This window comes from Hirundo rustica, chromosome 6 (genome assembly GCF_015227805.2).
Source record: "Hirundo rustica isolate bHirRus1 chromosome 6, bHirRus1.pri.v3, whole genome shotgun sequence".
Lineage (NCBI taxonomy): Eukaryota > Metazoa > Chordata > Aves > Passeriformes > Hirundinidae > Hirundo > Hirundo rustica.
The window spans coordinates 31,627,289-31,650,239 of NC_053455.1; the positions used below are offsets into that span (position 1 = coordinate 31,627,289).

At 40.5% G+C, this 22,951-nt stretch overlaps 1 protein-coding gene across 20 annotated transcripts in view; it reads right to left on the reverse strand.

Annotated features, from left to right (window-relative positions):
* Positions 1–22,951, reverse strand: part of RAD51B (RAD51 paralog B) — a 399,430-nt gene that overhangs the window by 158,313 nt on the left and 218,166 nt on the right. For 2 of the 20 annotated variants that reach the window (XM_040068170.1, XM_040068169.1), the window contains one exon: positions 19,129–20,991. The exons of 15 other annotated variants lie outside the window; for them this stretch is intronic. In XM_040068170.1, the coding sequence (XP_039924104.1) occupies positions 20,461–20,991 (531 nt within the window). In that variant the 3' untranslated portion in view covers positions 19,129–20,460. Of the gene's footprint in view, positions 1–2,459; positions 2,701–18,835; positions 18,973–19,128; positions 20,992–22,951 lie in introns of those variants that run through there. 3 more of the 20 variants (XM_058421140.1, XM_058421138.1, XM_058421133.1) reach the window with 3 other exon arrangements.

Here is a 22,951-nt window from a genome sequence, read left to right on the forward strand (position 1 = left end):
CCCTTCAGCTCCTGCTGGGCTTCAGCAGGGATATGCTCCCGGCAGGCCAGTCTGGCAGAGTTGTGAGGGCTGAGGACACAGAGCCGGCCTGCCGGCTTCCTTTCAGTGCCCTCATTTCATCCAAGCCCTCCGTGCGGCCTGCTGGGCAGCATGCTGCGGAACCTCACACACCTCAGTGCCTAAATTCCCAAAGCTCTGTCAGATCCTGCGCCCTCGCAGCCCAGGACAGGCAGCCTTCTGTCAGGTACATCCAAATACAGATAAAAATCCCATCATTTCAAAAGGGCGTGCCCTAATTCTGCCAAACATTCGAGCACTTGTAAGGGTCACTGCATATGAATTCTGGTTGGTGGTGCCGATCAGACGTCGGGGAAGCAGTAAGCAGGTTTTTACAAGGTCCAGGAGAGACTACAAGGAAAACAAGGAAGTTCGCATTCACCAAAACTGCTCACATTTCCCTGCAAAGTCAGACAGTTTTGAATAACATATAGACATACAGAACTGGGACGTCTATTCCTAAGTATGAGAATAGCAATATTAAGCACCAAAAATTTGAGCTCTACGGTGTGTTTGAGTATCCAAAAGTTTTGACAGCAAATTCTGCTGCAGCATCAAGGCTCATGTGATTTTCTCGTAGCACTTTTATGCTAAGGGTGTCTGTAAAATAGGTAGTTTCATTTGTATTTGTATGTAATCTGTAGACAGGACCATGCTTAGATGCTTAGTCTTGCAACTCCTTCTCATCTGATTCTGATCTGGGCTGAACTAAAAATGTCTCCGTATCTGGTTCTTCAAATGTAACCATTATTACTGACAGCTAGTTAACACTTTTATGGGCTTCAGCATTTAAACCAAACAATCTCCTTTCTTCTTTGAAAGTGAAAAATAAAGGCAGGCACATAAAGACCACAAATACAGTTGGAGAACATCAGACCAGTCCAAATGTCAACGTTTTCCTTTCTGTTTTATGAAGCTGGCAAAACCACCTGAGGATATGATACTGTGAATACTTTGTGAACACTCCATGTAGGAAAACTGCTGTAGTAGCACTTTCCCCTCTTCCATGTTAATTACAATTCTCTCTGGGATTAAAGAGAAAAGAGGGGAAAGTCACATCCCACAAGCCTGATGCACTCTAACAAAACCTGAATTCCATTACCTGCCATTATCACAGGATAAACTGAGCTGGAAGGGATGCAAAAGGATCATCAAATCCAACTCCCAGCTCTGCACAGGACCATCCCCAAGAGTCATACCATGTGCCTGAGGGCATTGTTCTAAACACTCCTTGAACTTGAACAGGCTTGGTGCTGTGACCACTGCCCTCGGGAGCCTGTTCCAGTGCCCAACCTCCCTCTACATGAAGACCCTTACTCCAATAGCTAACCTAAACCTCCTCTGACACAACTTCAGGCCATTTCCTCAGGTCCAGTCACTGGTTAGCACAGAGAAAACAGGAGGAAGACTGCCTGGAAGAAAGTAGAGTCAAGAGGAATTGCCTCCAGGTGCTTCACACCCTCTGTCAGCTCTGAAAACACAAGGGAGAGGAAGGGGTGGAAAAACTGTATGAACACTCAGGTAGAGTCTCCCACAACAGCTGTCTGTTTAATTGCAAAGGCCTGAAGTGAAACAGTTACAATTCTGACATCTAAGATCAAATTTTTGGCATTCCATGCACTACTATGCACATAAATACTAACCTATATATGCATGTGCACTAGGCACAGTTATACGTGCACATGGATAGACATTCAAATAGCTCTATGTACATTCTGTTACTGCATTTTTATTCCGTTACAATATGTACATAGCTATGTATAGCAATGAAAAAATATAATAAATCACATCCTTTCAGCAGCACATCACAGGGCCCTCTGAAAGGCAGCTGCTGCACAGCTACATCTGAGACTCTGAATTAGTTTCCTTTTCAGTGAAATGGAAACAGCTCAGAATATTCAAAGGTTTTGCTTTATTTTGAAGATTTTCCCACTGAGAAAAAGAACCTTTAAAGTACAACTGCATATTTCACAACCAGATAGAGCACACAGAATTCATTTTTATAACATTTTTATAGTATTTAACATAACATTAAAAAATAAATATGTATTTAGATTTGTTTTTCAAGCAAAACCAAAAAAATTGTAAAAGCTCATTGCAAATTAACCTCTAGCTGGAAGAGTCAACATAGAGTAGGTCCTTACATATACACAAGGAACTTATAAAGCTTGAAAGGAAATACATCTCAAAAAAAGAAAATTATGTTTTCAAGGCTAGGAAGTGGAAGTATAAATCAAGGATTACCAAAAATCAAGGTAATGTTGACTCTGGAAAGACTATTAACAATAGCAAAAAGGAAATAAAAGCTGGATTTATTATGAAATTATATTGGCATAGTGATTAAATATACTCCTAGATATCAGTGAAAAAAATAATAATTTTTCCTCAAGTAGGACAATACTGAAAAAGAAGAAAATGCAGGTAATGGGAATTATCTATATCACATTGGTATAGAAATAACAACTGAGAGGAACAAAAACTTCAGGAATTTAGCACATTCAGCAGAAGTAGATAATCTCTATCAGGAAACCATTCTAAGAAACAGCATGTGAATTTAGGTCTGATAGCTAGTATTTGTCACTTTTCTATGAACTTGAAGATGATTCAACGTCTTCAACTGAGAAGCAGCAAACTTAGTCCCCCCTAAAACAAGAGGAAAAAAAAAAAGTAAACTGGTGAGCTGATGCCTACAACCTGATAGTACCATGCAGGACTTTAGAAGAAATTTTGAAGTGAGGAGTAACACAACTTGGACCCAGGACTCAAAGGAATAATAAGTAAATTTGCTGATGATACTAAATTGTGAGGAGCTGTTGACTCCCTCAGAGACAGGGAGAACCTGCAGAGAAACCTTGAAAATTTAGGGGACTGGGCAATCACCATGTTTAACAACAGAAAGTTCTGGATTCTGCACCCAGGATGGAGCAACCCTGGATGTATGGACAGACTGGGGAACGAGAGTCTGTAGAGCAGCACTGTGGAAAGAAACCTGGGGCTCCTGGTTGATGGCAAGCTGAACTTGAGTCAGCAGTGCCCTGGCAGCCAGGAGGGCCAGCCCTGTCCTGGGGGACATCAGGCACAGCATCACAGCCGGGCAAGGGAGGGGATCGTCCTGCTGTGCGCTGCACTGGGGCAGCCTCACCTCGAGTGCTGGGGGCAGTTCTGAGAGCCACAGTGTAAGAAGTATACAAAGCTGTAAGAGAGCGTCCAGAGGAGGACTACAAAGATTGTGAAGCATCTTGAGGGGAGTATGTATGAGGAGCAGCTGAGGTAACTTGGTCTGCTCAGCCTGGAGAAGAGAAGACTGAGGGGGGACCTCATTGCAGTCTACATCTTCCTCATGAGGAGAAGAGGAGGGGCAGGCACTAATCTCTTCCCCCTGGTGACCAGGGACAGGATGGAAGAGCTGAAGTTTTGTCAGGAGAAGTTTAGGTTGGATATTATAACAAAATTCTTCACCCAGAGGGTGTTTGGGCATTGGAAGAGGCACCCCAGAAAGTGGTCATAGCACCAGCCTGACAGAGTTCAAGAAGCATTTGGGAAACACGCTCAGGCATAGGGTGTGATCCTAGGGCTGTCCTGTGTAGGGCCAGGAGCTGGACTCTGCGATCCATATGAGTTCCTTCCAACTCATTCTACGATTCCATGAACTAAAGTGTTGGAAAATAGGGTAAAAAGAAAACATGGGTGTCATGCCAGACATGCACGACATCCTTCTTTGACTTCTTTTTAGAAGTCTGATATAAATTTGAATTCATCTCTTTGGATTTCTGTAAAGCTATTAACACTGCTCAATGGGAACTGGAAATGAAGAAAACAAGGATAACACAGAAACTGTAAGACAAAAGGGGAAACAGTCAGTTATTGGAAAGAAGACACTTCCTGGGTGTACCTGAGATATTAGTATCTCGCTTAGATTGACCAGTAAGGTGATGTAGTCAAGACAGCGGCAGACCCAGTTGTACGGTGCACCACCACGTACACCTGGTAAAACCAGGGATACACCTGGTAAAACCAGGGATACCTGGGTGTTTCTGTACAAGACACCAGCAAGGTTTAATCTGGGAGACTGTGTACTTATGAACCCAAACTGCAAGAGATGGGCCGTATGCTGGCAAGGAGACTGGAGTGCTCATCTGAGATGGCACTAGAAAAAACGTTAGCCCAGTGAATCTGGCAAAAATGAAGGCTGACAGTGTTTGTGTGTGTAAGTGAATGGGAACAGAGGAAATGAGAAAATGAAGCAGGAAGAAAGAGAACTTCTCAAGCTGACAACACTGGCAGAAGAACAGATTTGCAGCCATGAAGATATTTTCACTGGAAATTTTAAAGTTCATAACTATCAATAAAGTGAGACTCTGGAAGAGCCTTCAACTCAAAGAGGCAAAGTTTAAAAGTTAATCTTTGTTTTTAGGATTCAGATTAAAATATTTATGAAAGGGATATGAAGTAGTACCTAGGGAGTACTTCATGATCTATTAAGTCTCTTCAAGTCCTATGCTCTTCCTGACAGCATCGAAGCCCTGCCAACCCGTGTTTTACGCCGATAGAACTGACAGAGCTGCAACAATGCATACTAACAAAGTCCTTTGATGACTGACATGCAGCTAAGGGTCTTTGTGGTGAATAAACCAAGAAAAAGTTGCTGGCTTTCAAATACAGAATCTGTAATTTAAAGTCTTCTCATCTATATTTTCTGGTGAGCATCTGCTCCTCTCCATAAGATTCCTAAGAGCCACCCGAGTATGTGGAAAACACGTGAGATCCTCCAGAATAACTCAGAAACACACAGCACAGGCAGAATAGGAATTTACAAACCTCACAAATATTCAAGTATATGTCTTGTTTCAATTCTAAATCATTCCTGGCTGAAAACTGAGGAGAGTACAGAAAGATGTATTATCTGAACCTGGATCTGAATTCAGAATCATTTAGTAACAAGCTGAAACACAGATCTCTTTCCACAATCCTAATTTATAAAACTTAAGATCATGAACCTAAATTTTCAGTCCAACATAAAAGACTTCCTCGGTTCATTCTTCACTTCAGGAAAAGAAAGGAAAATACAACTCCACTAATGTTCCCAATGTATGTAAAGGAATTTATTGCACTGTTTCCTAGCCAGCAAAATGAAAGACACACCTTTAGTGATAAGCACTATCTAATCATGGAATCAAAAATGAATCTAGGCCCCACCATTATTTTTTCCTATTAAAAACTTCAGTGGAGTTAAAGTTGCACCAAATGTAGTACGCATTTCGAGATGAGTAAACAGTAATGGTAAGTAATAGGCTAAAGAAATAAACAGGCAATTTGATTACAAAAATTATAATTTAAACAATGAAATTAACAGAAAACATATAGAAAAAATGATGAAACAGTACAGAGTCTTTCTAATTCATCCTGTGATACTTTTGAATGAGCTACCCATGAGCTTCTGAAAATGGAATGTAAAATCCATCTGCAGTTATTCTTATGCTGCTGTGCCTGTAAAGCGCAAATGATAGCGATAGATGAGGGAAGTAAAAATGAAAGCAATTTCAAGTTTTTCCAAGCCCAGCCTCTATACAATGGTCAAATCTTAGTCTCCTTTTTTTTTCTTTCTAGCATCACATTTCCCTGTCAAGAGGTTTGCAATAAATATTTATTATTTGACATCAATGTAGAATAAATACTAAATGACTGAAAAATCATTTCTGCCATGAGGCACGCTAAGAACACAAAGGTACTACGTAAGAGGAAATATATCACCTTGATGAAAAGTGCATAGAAATTGGATAGATGCCATTAGATTAGATAAAGGAAGATAAATGTGAGACAAACAGAGGAGTTGATAAACAAAAGGCTTAGAGAGAATTGACGATGACAGCAGAAATATTGTACATTAATGTTTGTTTTAGTTTGGGAAAGCATTTTTATTAATACATTTTATTGTTTATAAGCTTCATGGAAGAGATGAATCACAGAATTGATTGCAGAAGCCCAGCAGAAAATAGTAATTATTGGGACAACAGCTCCTGCAATAGCAAGGAAAGTGATGAACTGGAAAATGTATTGGATGAACTTTCAGAAGAATTCTGACAACCAGAAATCAAGTCAAGGTCCTGCCAAAAAAAAAGTAAAGATGATGAAGGGGACAGAGTCTTGTATCAAATTAGTTATCAAAATGCCAGGATGATAAACTACCAAACAGTTAAATAACAAGATGATTTTGACTGAACTATCGGTTCTTGCATGATTGAAAAATTACAATTTTATAATGGAAAACTAATTATTTTAACAAAACTAATGGACTAAGATATTTCAATTCAATACTTGAAAAAATCAACTGTATTAACATTTAATACATTATTTGCATTTAGACTGGAAAGACAACCACTTTTGTCCCTATTTTTAAATGGAAACTATTACAAGAAATTGGTTTTTAGCAATGACTAAGGGACATAAATAAAACTATTTGAAGCCTCCTTTAAAGTATGTCAGTTTCTTATCAACTAACAGATTCTTCTCTTTTTATTTTATTCTACATCAAGCTTTTTCTTACACTACCTTTTCTCCTAGAATCATATTATTCTTGTCTATTGTACTGACAAAATGCATATACATGCACTAGGGACTGAACGAAAAGCAAATCTACATTTAGAGTCAATAAATATTTTGGAATTAGATCTAGTGACTGAATACCAGAGACCTGTGAAAGGAGTCCAGCTCTCATTACACTTGTGGCCCTCACCAAAACAACGCCGGCTTGCTGGGACATTTTGCTAATTCATATTGCTGTCCTATTGCAGTGAACAAGCTTTGCTAACAGCTGGTGCATTTCAGGGGAACTCTTCAGTAACACCACATTCACTCGAAAGAGCATGAGAATCAAGGAGGAAGCCTACACCATTGACAGGGTCACTCAACACGAAGAACACTATCTCTCAAGGTTTGATTAGACTCATGTACTAATAAAATCAGTGCTAAGCTAAACAAATCTTTCCCATAATTGTGCCAAATTGACTGGGTGGACAATCTTCATGCCAGAATTTCCCGTCTTATTGTAGATCAGAAGGGTTGTTTTTTCAGCTGCAACAGAGCCCAGGAAGAAGCCAGTAAGGAAAACAGCTAAGTTGATTTTGCATCAGATATCCCAGCAGACTTCATAACTGTTTTTTCTGCCCTCCCTTCTCCTTCTTCTTAGGCCCAATGTGCCGGAATTTGATATATTCTAGAAAAGAAAGCAGCAGTCCTTATTCTGCAGATCGTTTACTTTTGCACCTCCAGTTCCCAGGGCCAGCTCTGTTTCTCAGTCCCCAGCTCACACTGCCTCCAGCCATCAGAAAGGTACCCAAAGAGAGAACCAAGAGTTCCCTAAAATCCTGTAGTGGCATTAAGGCTTCACAGAGTTCTTCCCCACTCCCTCTTTACATTGAAGAATCCTTTAGGGGAATGGGATGGCTTTTTACAGCATAAGAGAAAAAATGGTTGTGTTTCCTGCCAAGCCTGACCAAACACCAATGCTCGCTGGACCTTGGAGCTCTCTGAGGCTTCAGTCCCACCATGGCTTCTGATTTGGGAGATATATGCCCCTTGTTGCAGAAACAGACCCTAACGCCTTTCCAGTGTTATGGTGAAAAAAAAAGTAGTTTAGGTCTCCTGCAATCATTGGCTCAGCTCTCGAGATATACCTATAAACAACAAACTGAGCTCTGATGGCAAATAATTCTTCAGATAACAACATTTTGAGCTTATATGGTACTTAATGTATAGATTTTAAAAAGGCCTTAGAAGGGTGGGGAAAAAACAACTCCATTATGCACTTGGGTAAATTGAAGCTCAGAAATTAAATATGGTCCTAAAGATTTTATAGCTGATATCAGTACCAAAATCAGAATAATGTTATTAAATCCTACTGCCTTCATAAGCAAATCATTGTAGAGTTTGACTTTATCAGGAGCTCGTGTTTTCTTACAGAAACAATTATCCCTGCACAAATTTTTCCCTTGCAAATAGAAGAAAGCTCAGCCACTCCAGCTGTACTGTCTGCACCCACACACTTGTCGGGAAGAAAGGCTGGGCAGGCTGTGCAATTATTGGGAACAAGGAGGTAAACCAGACAGGCTGGGGAAAAAGAGATACATGCAGTAATTCCTCAGTCTTCCCAAACATCTAGACCCCATATATGTATTCTCCCTGTTTTGGGGGGGGGGGGAAAAAAAAAGTCTATTGAAACAGGGCATACTTGGCATGCTTAAGATGTCCTGAGTACTAAAGAGGGAATTGTGAGAAGTGGGCATAGAAACATGCCCCCAGTACTGGGAGTAGATGTCGAGACCCTACTGCTTTCAAAAATTAAAAAAAAAAAAAAAATATATATATATATATAAAACAATCATCATTTGGATGAAAATTATTTCTTAGGGCACTATAATTTAATTTGTGCCATACATAGCACCTGAGAGATGTGGCTCTCTGAAGTCCAGCTGTTTGAAAAAGCTTTCATCAAGGCCAGGTTAATGGGCCACAACTCAATAAAATTCTTTATAGAGAAGTTTAAATGGATTGTATCTCCTCTTTCCCCACAAGAAAATCCCACCCAGAGGAAACTGTTTAGGAACACATTTCCTTTCTAGTACTTTATGGAAAAGCAACAATGGCAGCTAGAGACAGTTTATGAGAGGCATTCCATAAATCCAAACCAATTAGTGCAGAAAAGCAGGCAAGCAGAGTTTCTGTATGTCCTAAAAATGTCCATTAACACACATCTGGAAAAAACAGCAGAGTGAATGGACACAAAAGGCAACTGACCATCCTGCTGTCATCCAGATCCCTCAAAATGCAGCAGCACATCTGTTTATTCTCTTTTAGTGCAATGCATACAAATTTCATATATTAAAACGTTGCTAAGAGTGCAAGGCCAAGAATTCCCTATTTATCATGTAAGAAAAAGTGAGGGAGGGAAAAATGCAGATGCACTTAAGACATTTTTACAGGGGAAACAGCAACAATGGCTACTGATTTGAGTAAGAAAATTAATGAAGAGAAAGTCTTCAAAAGCTCAAGGGAAAACATGAAATGGATTCAGCATGGGAGAAAGAATTCAAAGAAATCTCTATCCTGAAATATCAGCATGACACTTATATTAACAAATGTAAATTAATATCAAAGAGATCAAACTTTTTCAGCCAAATTCCAACAGACTACCTTTATTACAAGTCAGTGCTAGTGCTAGTGTGAAGCAGAGCTTTTGAAACATTTCAAACAAATCTCTAGAAATCGTGAAGCTATGTAAAAATAGCAAAATTTCAAGTAAATCACTTCTTGTCTTTTTGTTTCATCCTAGCAATGAGTTCAAAGATATGATCAAATGTTATTTTGTGTAAGCCTAGGCAGACCATTTCACTTTCCTCTCTGTGCTCCACTCTCAGAAGTGGTTAATTAATAAAAAATAATTCTACACCTCTGTATTTCTTATATGAAATTATTTAGGCTGCTTACAAACCTAAGTTCTACCTTACATTTATGTTAAGCATATGTTCCTAATTCAACTACCAATAGTTTTATTATTAACACTAGATATTCATCTTAAAGAAGTACCAAGAGTTCTGGGACATCATGGTTTTGCCCATGATAACACAGAAATATGTGGTAACTTGAAAAAAAAGTGAGGATTACTTATCCGGTGTGAAGGCCAGAAGTGCAAGTGAGATAGAAGCATTTTATAGTACTTTTTACATGTCTTTTCTGAATCAGCATTTCATCTCAGGCAGACCTGGCTCGGTGATGCTCTGGCTGTACACTCTGTTATCCTAAGAGTACGTGGAAGTAGCCAGTGACTCTGCACTTTGTGCAACCACAAATTTTTCCCCAGGCAGAGGTCAGTTGAGTTGCTAAGGTGGCAGAGAGGTGGACAGATGGTTGAGAAGTTAACCTAAAGAGACACCACACAAAGAAGCTGAGGTGCTGAGATTCTGCTTTGCAACACCAGACGCAGCAGGACATTCAGGAGGCAGTACTAGTGTCTGAGCTCCAAACTCTCAATGCCTTAATGATTGCAGTAGATAGTCTCAATGACTGTGGACAAAACAGGACTTTTTACAACAGAAAAAAAAGCTCTCAGAGCAGTTTGTTAGTGCAGTTCTTCCTATAGTAATGAATAACAGTCACAGGCAATGACTCCAATAAAAATAAACCATCACTGCATGCACATGTGGCTGGGCTTACTCCCACAGGAGACATTCAATACTTGCAAAGGAAAGAAATGGAAGGAAAACAAACAAAAGAAGGAGATAGAAATGAAAACCAAGAATCTTTTAAGAATAAAGGAGAAACAGAGAGGACAAGCCCAGGAAACAGGACACTGCAAATCTCAAGCCTGCTATACCTGGCTGGCTTCAGGTGTTCCTTATAAAAAGCAATATATGCATAGAGCTCTTAGAGTGCACAACGTCAGGAACTGGGAATCAGGATTCATGAGTATTCTTCCTAACTTTGCCACTGCTTTTTGAGCAACTACATGAAAATTGTCTATAGACATAAAACATCTGTAGCAACGTTACTATATTAATTTTCTGCTAGGTAGGCACAGCTTTAGAGGTACCCTACTTTCCTGTACCCAGAGGCTAAAATCCAGAAGGATCAACAGACACAGCTCTGCTATCTCTTTTCAGAGGGTTCAGTTCCTCCCCTCTCACAAAACCAGAACAAAGGCATGTGTTTTGGCTGAGCCTACCCAGGCAGTTGCTAGCAACAGATGACCAGTCTCTGCAAATTGTTTCAGTTTTTGTGGTGTGCCAAACATTGGATTTCAAGCAAGAGAGGTCAGCATGAAATATGTAGTGCCATTTAGGCATGGTTTTAGCATCAGGCACTATAATGAGGAGCTCTGAATATCCTTGGACTGACTAAACATAACTTCAGTGGAAGAAAATCATCAAAACCTCAAATAAGTATCAAAGACAAACATAGACAACAAACCCCAAACTTTCCAAGGTGAACTGTCCTGATGTGCTCCAGAGCAATAACTATCCTGAATGCAATAGGCCAAATCTAAAAAAATGCTGCTTCTCCTTAGCTGTCCTTTTCCAGACTGCCAGCACATTCCTGAGCCCTTATACCCAGAGAACCTTTTCTTGCCCGATGTACATCACAATAACTTTAGTGGCAGGGAACTGCACTACCCAGGCAAACAGCAAGTTTTAATTGGAAAAGAAAACGAAATCCCACGTGTGTATTCAAATGGTGTCTGAACTGCAGCAACATGGCCAGGGAACTGCACAAAAACAGGCTGCCTCTAGTTTACTTCGCTGAAGTCAGACTTCTGGTAAAAGTTCCCCAGGGTGAATACAGGGAGGGTATGCAGCGTAGTCAACTCCTTTCAGCTCACAAAACACCAGATCCTAAGAAATTCCTTTCCTCAGAAGCATTTTCTGTCTCCCTACTGCATGCCTTATTCCCTAGTTTGTAAAATGGATTTTGTCACCTTTTCTGTTTCTGAGTTGTCTTGGTTTAAGGCAAATTTTGGGAGGAAGCTTCTGAATACAGCCTTTCTAGAAAGCAAATTTAATCAGTTTCTTTCTTAACTGGTTTGGGGAAAGATTTCTTTGGAGAAAAGTGGAAAAAACTTTATTCAACAAGCAAAGTATTCACAAGCATAAAACAATAAAACTCGCAGTTTTGAAGAGATGGCAAATTCAGAAAGTCCTTTCATGGGGGGTAGCTTGGCTTGGCTCACTCAGTCTTCTATCAGTCCCTCTGGCACTGGAATGCAGTGTCCTGGCCCCTGTGGGCAACAGGGGTGAGCTCTTGGCGTTTTTCTGAGTTTTTAGTCTAGAGCAGGTAAAAACAGCTCTAAGAAAAAGAAAAACTACAGTCCAGGGAGCTTCTCTGCCTCAGTTAGCTATAGGACGAACTGAAAAGCCAAGGAGAGCTCTCTCTCGCTGTCCATCCGCAGACAGCACAGTCCAGGGGCAGAATGCGGAGGAGCGAGGGCAGTTCCTGCAAACAAACTGCAGCTCCTCCTCCTCCCTTCACTCTCAGAACCAGTCCTAAAGGTGCAGAACTTAATATCCAGCATAAACAGAAGAGACAACTGGGATACAAGTGTCTCCTAATTTTCCCAGTGGAGAGTCCTCTATAGGCCAGGAAACTTCACAAGAACTTGGCCCTGATGATATCCTATGCTACAATACTTCTTAGGCTCAAAGTCCTGATAATTGTCCAATATGAAGGGTAATTCAGGAGATGGTCCTTGTAGCTTTTGCTAAGCAGGAAAGCAGCCAGCCAGCAAGAGTGTCCTGCTTACCACAATAAAACAGTGCCAAGAAAAGGGATCTGAGGATGGTGCTGTGGCTGGATAAAGTAGTTGGGCAACATAAACACAGCCTCGTATGGGAATTCTCTTATGCGGCAACTTGCGGTCACCCATGAGATTTACAGTACACCAGTAGTGAAAAGAACAGAAAATAGTTTATGTAGCTTTTCAGAGCCTTATGTACTGATCCATTTCACTCTAGTTCTGCAGTAACTAAGTAAAAATAAGAAAAAAGCTGAAGGATAAGATACTTATTTACAACACATATTGGAACACTGCTTTATTCCAGAGGATCTTGAGTTCCAAATGATGAAGGACTCCTAAGGGAGTACCAGTACAATAGCACCAGAACAGCTCTTCTCAGAACACATGGCTGCTTCCACCCAGCCTGCCAGACATGACTGGAAGAGATGGGAACAGCGGGGAGCACAGCTTGGAAGCCCAGGAGCTGCACACCTTTCTCCTCCAGAGAGCCACATGCTCAGACAGAGATGCCACTGGCTCCTCTGCCCATGTCACCGCATGGAGCGGATCAGCAGCACAACATGAGGATTATATATTCTTAAGTATGTAATTAATATGTGCATTGTCATTATGGTTTATTACTTTTATTATTATACAAATATCTATAATAATTTTAGCAACACACTTATCTTCTATAGATAAAAAAGTATCCTCTGTAAATTCAATTTCAATGCCTGTTTCTAATGTGTCTCAAATCTTTATTTAAACAACTCTCATTGCTTCTTTAACTTTCTTTTGGTTTTCTAAATGATGGAAACCACCACCATTGTTACTTATAAAACTGAAAGAAAATCAACCCATAATAAAATAGGATCTGAAGTGGGCTCTTCCTAGTCTCCACTCATAGGTTTTGAACATCAGTAAAAACCAGTGTCCTTCCTTGATGTAAAGGCATAATCCTAAAATCCCAGACATGGGCCAAAAAGCTTGGGATTCAACCAAGCTGAAGTCCTAGCATTAATATTTTTCACCCACACCAGAGGCTGCAAAATGCCTTTGACACAAAACAAACCAAACCTATTTCCAACTCTTTCTGTGTGTTCACTTTGTTCTGTTCCTAAAGGCAAAGTCCCAGGAGACAAGCTAACACAACACTGCTAATTTCACACGTGAGAGACAGCAATATTATCTCATGTGAAGTTTTAGCAGAGTGTATTTTTGGAGTACTGTCATGCTCTACTGATGTTAAGAAAAATGTGACAGAGTTAATTTAAAATTAATTTCAATCTTTCTACAAGAGTCAGGTTTTTTCTAGCAAGAACTTTACTGGGAGAGATTTTACCAATGAATTGGAAACCAATGGCCTTATAATCATAATCTGTATTGCTGAATGTTCAACCACTGAAAAACAAAATTCTAGAAAAAACTTTTCTCTAACAAACATGAACTGTCCTAGAAGGCTTCATTTACATTTCTATAGGGCAGTGGATACCCAAGAAGTCCCAGCAGGCAAAGAATGTTTATTCTTGTTCCAGTGCACGGCACAGATGCACTAAAGACTGGTCAGCCCTTTAAGACCTAAAATACTGCTTTATAACCCATCAGCTCTGAAATTTTTGATGACAACATGCCACAAACAATGATCAGTAGGTTAATAAATCTTTTTATGTTTGGAGAAGAAACAGAAGCAAAGATCATGTGTAATGATCATTCTTTTCACAAAATTACTAGGAGCAGCATTTGTAGCTCTCAGATATTCTCTTGCATTGGGATTATACCTAAGAAATTCAGACTGTAGGGATCCTAACTACATGTGAACATTCTAAAGTTTAGTTATGTTCAAAGGACAAAAACATAGCCATCACAAAGAAAATTCAAAACTGTAGGGAAAAAAAAATCTCAGCGTCTTCTTTCCTGCAGTGGCACCCAACCTTTAGTACATCTTACATGTCTACATGTTGTTTACCTTTCTTTTATATATTTAATACCAATTAAGTATATCTGGTATTACCTTAACAAGATTAGTAAGAAACTCTGATTTTTTGTGCGTATTTACATTTTTATTTTCTCTTTTCAGCTTGCTCAGTTATTTCAAACGAGATGGCCATTATAAGATCACAAGTGAGAAGCAAGACAAAAACTTATGAAAAAAGCAGAAGAAAGTAGTTTCCTCTTTTTTTTTGATGTGAAATGTATCCAGCTGTAAATATCAACACAAGAGAGGATTAGGTGATTTTTTTTTCTGTAGTTTGAGATGACTGTGGGTACAGAGTTTTATATTACTGTTAGATAGATTAATAAAGACTGATGCTAAAAGAAACAAGTTCAGTGACGTACAGTGAAGAACAAACATATCACTTGGACCAGAACCATCAATGTGCTGAAAAAAATGTCAGTGCTGGCTCAGACACGATAAGGTTTTACTGGCTCAGACTCCAAATCAAACCTTCGCGACCACTGTCAGCTCTGCTGCACAAGGCCAGCTCAAGTGTCCTGAAGTCTATAACTTCCACTTCAATGCCATGCAGTATGTAAACACCTTGAACTGCAGAAGATCTCTGCACACACAAATGGCAAAAAATCAGATTGATTGTTCCCTCAGGACTAGTGCAATAACTCCTGCCAGAGATTCCGGACTCACTTGTAGGAAATGACTGATAAGGAGAGACCATGAACCATCACTGTTACGCAAATGTGAAAGGGCCTTGCAAACCCAAGATAAGTCTAATGAACTCTTTCCAGTGAAGAACTTCAGTAGTGACTCACACACCACGTTGCAACTTAAGTTTATCACTTTCTTTGATGAGACGGGGATTTATTGACAAGTGATCTCATTAGTCATTTCCAAGTTGGTGTTGCTCCAATATGAATACTCAAGGAAGAAGTAATTCATTAACTAAGCTGTACTTTACAGTATTTCTCACCAGTATTCGAAAAGTTGAAGCTATCCACAAGTCTGTCAGAAAGACTGAACTTCAACATAGATTGAGGAATTTATGGCTTTCTGTTAATACGCAGCCAAAGGACATATCTCTCCCCTAATCAAAGTACCTGTGAGAGTTGGAAGCAGGATGGTTCAGGTAGCTATTTATAATGTCTTCTACCTTTCAGTCCCAAGTATCTTTCAGTGTTTCCACCACATGGGTAGAATAAACTACCACCTCCTGCACACATCATTTCCATTCTTGATTGAGTAAATGTCCCAAAATCCCATGGTATTCTTCCAACTGTTACAACAATCAGTCCAAGGAAAGGTAATATACTGAAATTATGTATTTTATTACCTTCTTGATGCATTATCATGGGTAGGTATAATGAAGTTGGCCAGGTAGCTCCCATTAAGTCTACAACATTGGAGGTAATCAAAACCCCCTGTGTTTTAAAGTGCAGTCCATTTCAGGCAGTGGTATGTCAAAACCGGTTTTATTCCTTAAAGTGAGTCAGTAGTCTGCATTCGGTTCCTAAGCAGTTAAGAAAGTTTCGTTCTTTTTCAGCCTGTTTTAACATTACAGCTAAAGGCAAGGGGATTACAGAGATCAAAGATTAAGAAGTCTATGTAGAGCAAACTCCTCTAGATGAGTTGATCCTACCCGGGGTAGATATACTGATAAAACTGAACCAAAAAATCCCACATTGTTCTCTCTACAGTAAATTTTTAAAAATCACTCACTGGCTGTCATTCTCCTATGCCAATAAATATATTCTGTATAGCACAGACCTTGGCTGGGAAGAAAGCAGATAGAGAAGAAAGCAGAAAGAAGCTTGAACAAACATTTCCAGGCCATATACAGTACTCCAGGGATGTCCCTGGTGCCTTTCCACAAGGGTACAAGCACTTTTCATTTGAAAACACCTTGCCTGATCTATTCTAGCATAGCCCATACACTTTTCAGGGTTACATTACAGTGTTGAATTAGTCTTTCTGTGAGAAACAAAACCACTCCAGTATTAGCTTCACTTTGAACTTTTCTGCTCCTTAAGTAAAATACAAACTCATTTGTAATGCCCAATATTATTTGCAAATTATTTCTATTAGCAATCTTATATTCCACTATATTTTCATTACTTGAGATCGTCCAGTTCACTCACAATGATTTTCTGATATTAAAGTATTAAGTCTTTAAGTATACTATATTCCAACACCGACTCAGCAGAACTTTTCTGAATAATTAACACTTAAAGTTGAACTAGGCATTGCTCCCCTCTGTTTTCAAATATAAAAAGAAAAGAAAAGGAAAAAAAAAAAAAAAAAAAAGGAAAAGGAGAATCTGGTAGAAGGAGGAGGCAAGGGAATTTGCCACATCATTCCAAGGATAAACAACTTTGGCCATTGCCACTCTTTAGGAGTGATGACATTTCAGTTATTGATGAGAGAGTCTACCCTAGGTTAATTCCTCTCTGTTTTGAGGGGAAAAACTCACACAGAAGTCAAACCAAAATCAGAAAAGCGATTCTGTATAAACAGGATGAGAGTTTGCATTCAGTCCCTCTGTGCAAAGGGACTCAAGCTTAGAAACAGAACATTCTTCAGACAATTCAGACCAGAGCCTAAAAATCCTTTCTGGTTCTTTCTCTCTCCCATTTTTATGCTGTTTTACCTGACTGTAAGTACAGTGTATGTAAAGGGTGTTGGATTAATAGCATCATAGACAGAAGTTCTCTTTTGTATTCAGAACAGATTTTGTTACAGTAATCTTACCCTCCCAACCTGACCTTTAAGTGGCTCCCAATAAAGAACAGGAGGAATAGCCCAAATTTCTGAAAATTTCTATCTGATTAACATGAAGGTTCACAATTATCAATTAGATAAAGGGAATAGGCCATATCCTGAGTTACAGAACTGAGACAACATGTAAAAATTAAAACAACAGCATCTCTGTGACTAAGTAGGTCTCATCAAGGTAACAATTCTATTTCCTTTGGTGTGTTTGAAAGAGGGGAAAAAAAGGTATTGATAGTACTAGAAACATTGCATTAACCACTACTGAAGATAAGAGGCCAGACAAGCACTTCAATAACCGAAGAATTTAAGTGCTAGCTATTGTCTTTGTTGGGTACTTGCAGTTTAGAACTTTTGATGTCTGCATAGAGGAGAGAGAGGAATGCAAGGTGACTTCTAGAGCTGAGGCTTAGAAAAATCACTTCTGGTATCAACAGAAACTGGAAACAAGGAATTGGAGAAATATTCTGCCAGAAAGCTCCAGTCACAGTCCCCATTTCATTAACCTTTACTTATGAAGAAAAGTTTATGGCATGCTGAGGAGAGAGATTCAAGACTGAACTCAGAGTGAGCACACTGAACATCAGTTCAGCAGGTGAGTTAATCTACTGAGCAAGCTGGAGCAGGAAGCAGGAGTACCTTCACTACACAATACCAGGAGATACAAAGACTTGTAAGTGCCTGAAACAAAGGCAATAAATGTTAAGCAAGGTCAAGCTTGTTGGCACCCAATGGCAGTGAAGAGATATCAACTCTTCTCCTAGCTGCAAAAGATATACTCAGTCATCTAGTTATGATTCAGTTTCCCTGTTTATGAGCACCTGGCAAGGGCACTGCAGAGATCAGCCTGCAAATGCTTTTGAAAAGATAACATAAGAGGAGATGGTTAACTTGTAACTGGTGTAGGTGAGCAGCAACCAAGGAGCAGCTTCTTCTGAGAGTGGGCTGCTCTGTCAAAGACACCTACCAGAAAGAACCCACCTCTGCTACCAGCCTCAGCTGGAAGACTCAGTGTAACTTAATGACTGAGTTTGCCTCTGCCTCAGAGATGTCCCTGCTTCTTTGTTTAGGATGCTTTGAACTACAGCTGAATGAGTCTGCAGCTTGTACAGCTGCTCCTACTTTTTATCTATCTGTCAGTAGACTAATCCTCATAAAGAAAACTTGCAGTAGTTATTAAAGAAATTACAGAGAAGAGAACAAGATGAACTATTTCAAGGTTTCTTCTGGTCTTTTCTATTTGACCTAGAGCCTTTTCATTTCTGTTTAGATTCCTAGATAATAAATTGATTAGTGTTTTATAAGCACCTCAGTAAAGGAATTCTTGTTCAAGAATGATGGAAACATTTCTCTCTGAAAGTGTCCTGTTAAGAGGAGAGGGCCATAAAACCAGACCCATTTAATGTAGACAGGGCTCCAGTGATGGCTATATTGTATGACCACCCCCCAAAAGTTCATTAAGAAGGAGGTTTGCTGCAAAGAGAGACATGAACAAACACTCAAGTCAGGCAAGTAAGTCACCTGGCGACGTTTGAGCTTGAAACACTTGTTAATGAGCCGTCACTATTTTTCTGGCATCCTTTCATTTGGCACTTTGCTGGATTAAGTCAGTATCATACTATGCTGATAACCATCTGTTTATGCTACAGCTGTGTCTTGTGTCCAGTTTCATACTGTTCTCATGCTATTCAAGATTATATTGCTGCTTATGCTTGTATATCATCTATGGATAAGCAAAAGACTTCTCTCATAAGGGTTATCAGTCGACAGCGTTTTAATCAGAAAACCCCCCATAAGCTTACTTATGTATTTTTAAGGATGTGGTTTGTAAACATGCATGGAAATTTAAAGCCAGAACAACATTGTGTCCTAGTTCAAAATATTCAGTCGATAGTTGAGGCGAGGCAAAAGTCTCTGAAGTAAACTGGTCATCCTAGGAAAAAAACATTTCTTTAAATGGAAAGGTTTGCAAAATTTGAGTATGTGCTCCTGCAGTCTTTTCATGGCTATTTTTTTCAAAAGAAACGTAATGGAGAACTGTAAAAAATTAATCACACCTGAAAAAAATCTACTTTCCTGTAATATTTCCTATTATTTTTTCTTTGCATGATTCCACACCATCACTTTATTCTAAAAAGATTATAAAAATACCTCTTAGCATTTTTACAGAATTGCCTTTCCATATGATAAGCATATTATATAAGAAGATGGCTCAGAACAGGTATACACTTTACAACACTCCCAATAGGCATCCCCTGGTGAAGTTACAGCCAAGTATCTGCACATTTCAAAATAACTGTTTTTCTAATACGATAAAAAATGCAAGGTAAATAATTGCAAATCTCATAAATGTAAAACATCATCCTCACTCCCCTTGGCTCTCTTCCAGCACTTCCCCCAGCAAGTACCAGGGTTACTTCACCACTGTAATTTTGGAATGCTTATTCAAGGCTTATTCATATGATAGTAAGCAGAGCAAGATGAAACAGTTGGTCTGTAACCAAGGACACAATAAAAGTTATGTCTGGCATTAGTCTGGATGAGATAAGGGGGTTTTGTTCTGTTTTGTTTAACTGAGAATGAGTCACCATATACTTATCATTTGAAACACTTTACCTGCACACTTTACCATTTTACCAGGAAAATCCCTGCCCAACAACTCACTTAGCACAGCTTGAAAGCTTCAGCCCATATCTCAGTCCTAAAGCCCATTGTTCCCCAGATACTCAGACCGCTGATCTGGAAGACATGGATGGGTGAGCAGAATGAAGCCCCCATAACCCAAGGGGAAATACCCAGGGACCTGCTTTGCCCCCTACACACACACAGGTCTGCAGGGCCAGGTGGGATCTGCCCGAGGGCACTGAGGCAGCTGTCAGAAGAGCTCACTGAGCCGCTGCCCATCAGTCACCTGCAGCCCTGGTCACCGGGGAGGTCCCAGGTGACGGGAACCTGGCCAATGTGGCACCACCTACAAGGGCCAGAGGAGCATCTGGGGAGCTACAGGCCTGTCATCCTGACCCTGGTGCTGGGGAAGCTCATGGAGCAGACCATCCTGAGTGCCATCACAGGACACGCACAGGACAAGCAGGGGACCAGGCCCACACAGCGTGGGTTTGTGAAAGGCAGGCCCTGCTTGACCAACTGATCTCTTTCTGTGACGAGTGACCTGCTCAGTAGATGAAGGAAAGTCTGTGGATGTCACCTTTCTAGACTTTAGGAGAGGTTTTGACACTGTTTCCCACAGCATTCTCATGGAGAAATTGGCTTCTCATGGTGCAGATGGGTATACTGGTTGCTCGGTGAAACACTCTCTTGGGTGGCCGGGCCCAGAGAGTGGTGGTGCATGGTGCTATGTGTCCAGTCGGTGACCAGCCACCAGCGGTGCTCCCCAGGGTTCAGTATTAGGGCCAGACTTATTTCATGTCTTCATCGATTGTCTGGACAAGAGTATCAAGTGCACCACCAGGCATTTGCAGGCAACAGCAGGTTGGGCAGGAGTGTTGATCTCCGGGAGGGTAGGAATGCTTTGCAGAGGAACCTGGACAGGCTGGATCAATGAGCCAGTTATAGGGCATTCAGTAACGTGAAGTGCTGAGTTCTGCACTTGCATCACAACAACCCCAGGTAACGCTACAGGCTGGGGAAGAGTGGCTGGGGATGCTGGTTGACTACTAGCTGAACATGATCCAGCAGTCCAGGTGGCCAAGAAGGCCAATGGCATCCTGGCCTGGATCAGCAAGAGCATGGCCAGCAGGACAGGGCAGTGATTGTCCCCCGGTACTCGGCACTGGTGAGGCCACACCGCAAATCCTGTGTTCTGTTCTGGACTCCTCCATACAAGAAGGTCACTGAGGTGCTGGAGCATGTCCAGAGTAGGGCAACAAGGATGGTGAAGGGTGTGGAGCACAGGTCTGATGAGGAATGTCTGAGGGAGCTGGACTTGTGCAGCCTAGAGAGAAGAAAATCCAGAGCAGACCCCACTGGTCTCTACAACTCCCTGAAAGGAGGTTGTAGATGCGTAGAGGTCGGTCTTTTCTCTTAGGTAACGTGACAGAACAAGAGGAAATGGCCCCAGTTGTGCCCAGGGAGGTTCAGATTGTGTATTAAGAAAAATATCTTCACAGAAAGGGTTGCCAAGCATTGGGACAGGCTGCTCAGGGAAGTGATGGAGTTTCCATCCCTGGGGGTATTTAAAAGACCTGTAGATGTGGCACTTGGGGACATGGTTTAGTGGTTGACTTGGCAGTGTTGAGTTAATGGTTGCACATGATGATTTTAAAGGTTTCAACCTGTATGATTCTCTGATTCTAAATGCTCTTTCTTGAAAATACCACAGGAGAACACTGACTTCTTATAAAATAACACTTATATATGCATTTTTTGCTCCAAGAATTTCAAAACGTGTTACAGGGATTAATACAATACTCCAAGTCTCAGAGCTCCCTTGGAAATTATAAAATAAACCAGGCCCATGTAAGCTGCCATACCAGATCTGGGCAGTGTCTAGTTGAATCCAGCACCCTGCCTCCAATGGACAAGAACAAAACATTAAATATAGCATGGCAATGTATTAAACCCTATCAAAGGCAGCTGAGAACACATGAAAAACAGTAACCTTAAGGCTGACTCCAGGAAAGGATAATTACACACATAGGGGTAACTGAGGAGTCTGATAGTTTCTAGTATAGCCCCGTTGGTTTTGGCCCAAACTCAAAGAGTCTGCATGTTTATGTATGCACTTCAGGAAAATAAATGTCATGGTTAACTACATATAAGAGTACTTGGGGAGAACGAAGTATCATTACCCAAATTCCCTTCGTGAAGGTATTTGTGTGAAACAATTAACTTTTCCCATGTTCTCACATGTTCTTATGCCACTGTTCTGCTGTTGAAATTGTACAGCTCAGTCCCACCTCAGTAACTAAAAGACTCCTGCTCTTGTCCATGCTTATGGGTTTTGGTGACATAATGAATTTAAATGCAGACTGGAAATCTCTTTTGGCCCTCCCCCAGTGGTGTTGCTTCTGTCCTGGAGGAAACAAAAACCAGAACCTTGGCCTCTTGAAGGAAGCAAAAGAGCAAAGTTCTTCTGTTTGTACAGAAAGCTGTTCCTATCCTAGCAATAAAGCAAACCTAACTGATTTTCAGGCAGGCAGGACATCCCAGAAATTTCATTACTTTGCTGAACTGGCTGCTGTCCTATTAATGTTCATAGGAAGGGTGGGGTGGAAAAAGGGATAGTTGGCTGGAAAATATCTACTGGACAAACAAAATACTTCTTTTACTTAATATATAAAAAAATTCCAACTGTGTAGGAAGTCTACGTTCAGTTTCCTAAGGTTTGTTACATACTTGCTCTGCCACCTGCTGCCCTGGCATTCCCCAAGGTTTCAGGAACAGGGACTACTCTCAGTTTTCTCAGAAACAAATACTGCATGACTAAGAGCAAGCATCTAGCAGCCCAGTGGGCTGTCCAGGAGATACCACAGCTCTGGAAAATTGCTTGCTTGAATCTTCCTGAGCAATCACATTATAACTGTGTTTTGAAGAATATCACCCTTGGCCCAGTGCTTCTCCAGAGGTGCTTTTTCCCTTGATGGATGGGATTCTGCAGCAAGGATCCGCACACTGGCTCTACTACCTTTGAAGTCAGATACTATGAAGGGAAGTCCCTCAGACTGTCACCACTGCTCCAGCTCCTCCGAGGAAAGATAGAGTCAAAGTACCTCCAGAAAGAGAATATTCTGGGGATCAAGTGACTGATTAAAGAATGAATTCTACCTTTTGAAAAAACAAATTGTATCCACTCTGGAAGGAAAAGGGAGGTGTATGACTGGTGGAAGCAAAGTCAGGTGACATGGGAAGAATACAGAAATGCTGTTGGCCATGGTTGGGGGGGAAATATGTAT